Source organism: Trichinella spiralis, assembly GCF_000181795.1.
Source record: "Trichinella spiralis strain ISS 195 chromosome Unknown Scfld2581, whole genome shotgun sequence".
Classification (NCBI taxonomy): Eukaryota; Metazoa; Nematoda; class Enoplea; order Trichinellida; family Trichinellidae; genus Trichinella; species Trichinella spiralis.
In genome coordinates, this window is record NW_003529520.1 from 439 (window position 1) to 2,351 (window position 1,913).

Consider the following 1,913-nt stretch of genomic DNA (forward strand, 5'->3'; position numbering starts at 1 on the left):
CAGTTTTCAAGAGATTTTGTAATATCAGTTGCTTTAAGATTGTCTGAAATCACATCAATTCAGGTTTGGTTTTTTCCGCTCCTAAGTTTCTAAGTATTTTATTCTTATCAGTAATTAAATCTCCCACTATGATTATGGTTTTTAGCTTGGCTACTCATAATCGTGAACACAACGGTTTTATTACATTTCGCAGCACGGTTGTTGCTCATAGAGTTTGTTATTATTTCCAACAGGCAAGTTATTTATTAGCGTACTGCTATGTACCACGAAGACATCTAGTTGGCGAAAACTAGTTAGATCGGATTATCTATACGACAGGCTAGAAAAGGAGGCAGTTAGTTAGTGTGTTATGATGGGCCGTTTTGGGATGACGCAAGATTGCGTCATGGCGACGTCACCGGAGTGCTAGAACTTGAGTGTTGGCCATTTACCGTAGGAGGAAGTGTTGGTGTGCGTGTGTCATCGGACAGCTCTGTATTGTGTGCGTGTGTGTTTTCTTCTGTTGATAGCGTTATTGTTTGCGAATCTTAGTCCTGAACGAATAAAACGTTTCCTGAAAAATTGGCCCTGAACTTCGATTTTGTTCTCGCCAAGCGTTAAAATTTATCACAGTTAGTTAGCGTCTGTGTGTATTCACATCATCAATAAAGTTGTTGCAGATTCCAACCGAAGACAAAACCTGAGCGTCAATAATCCTCAGTATAATGAGGTATTTTTAGAAGAAAGAAGTAACCTGATATAGCAGATCATAGTTGTTATTGTTTGGAAGTAATCCGATATAGCTGACCATAGTTGTTTTGTCTGGAAGCAATTCGATACTAGCGAAACAGTCGTTATCGTTTAGAAGCAACCCGATATATTTTACCTAATTGTTGTTGTAGTTTGTTTTTCTTTCGTGTGTGTATCACATATATATATATATAGTTGTCAGTTAGTTAGTTAGTTAGAGTCAGTCAGACTCAGTCAGTGTGTGTGAGCCAGTTGATCTCTAGTCGAATAAAGCGTTGGTGTTCTTTTCGAGATTGTGTTTTGGTCTTTATATTCGAAAGACGGGAAGGAATACCGGAGAAAACGTGACTGGAATCAGCAGAGACAATAGGTAAGTCGTTGGAGCTTACGCCGGGTCCAATAGAGGGAACCGTACATCGAAGATAGAACTCAGTGGTTCAAATAGTCGAACCGCGGGTTAATTATACAGTCCACTGAAACTTGATTATCGTTATCGACGAGGAAGATCCAATACAAAAGTTATATTGGACGTTGGCGTGAAATACAATACGTACAATGGCACCGAAAAAACGCAAATATGATGCAGAGTACATCAAATACGGCTTCGTGGCTATTGAAAAAAACGGCGTTGAAGTGCCACAATGCGTTGTATGCCTTGATACACTCAGCAATGATGCTTTACGGCCGACCCGACTGCAGCGGCATTTGCATAACCGCCATCCTGAGTTATCAAAAAAACCTGTGGAATACTTTTGCGCTAAAAGAGATTCCCTTTCTCAAATGAGACTTGACAAAAAAGGCAAGTATAATCAGGAGACTGCCAAGGCTGTGAAAGTATCATATGAAATATCCATGTGAATTGCCAAGAATAAGAAACCACATACTATTGGAGAAAATCTTGTTAAGCCCTGCATTGTGAATGCAGTAAAGATTCTGCTTGGAGATGACATGGCGAAGCAATTTAAAAATATTTCTCTTTCTGATTCAACAGTTAAACGCCGAATCGATGAAATAGCTGATGATATAAAACAGCAAGTTCTTGAAAAGGAAGAGTGTTCTCCTTTTTTTGCCATAAGTTGTGATGAGTCCACAGACCAGGCAAACTGTGCACAGCTCATTTGTATACGCACGGTTCATTGCAAATAACACAATTGAAAAAAGAAACTAACTTTTTTTTCTGAACC

General features: G+C 39.1%; 1 protein-coding gene across 1 annotated transcript; it reads left to right on the top strand.

Annotated features, from left to right (window-relative positions):
• The first annotated feature begins 1,284 nt into the window (after positions 1 to 1,284).
• Tsp_12935 (putative zinc finger protein) lies at positions 1,285 to 1,875 on the top strand. Its single transcript, XM_003368368.1, has 2 exons — positions 1,285 to 1,563; positions 1,636 to 1,875. Exons 1-2 carry the CDS (start codon positions 1,285 to 1,287, stop codon positions 1,873 to 1,875), a joined length of 519 nt encoding a protein of 172 aa, XP_003368416.1.
• The last annotated feature ends 38 nt before the right edge of the window (positions 1,876 to 1,913 follow it).

What these genes read in the sequence shown, in the direction of transcription:
- Tsp_12935 (XM_003368368.1), top strand. Translation starts at nt 1,285, where the DNA reads ATGGCACCGAAAAAACGCAAATATGATGCAGAGTACATCAAATACGGC. An exon ending in AGACTGCCAAGGCTGTGAAA is followed by an intron (nt 1,564 to 1,635) that starts GTATCATATGAA and finishes AATCTTGTTAAG; the next exon opens with CCCTGCATTGTGAATGCAGT.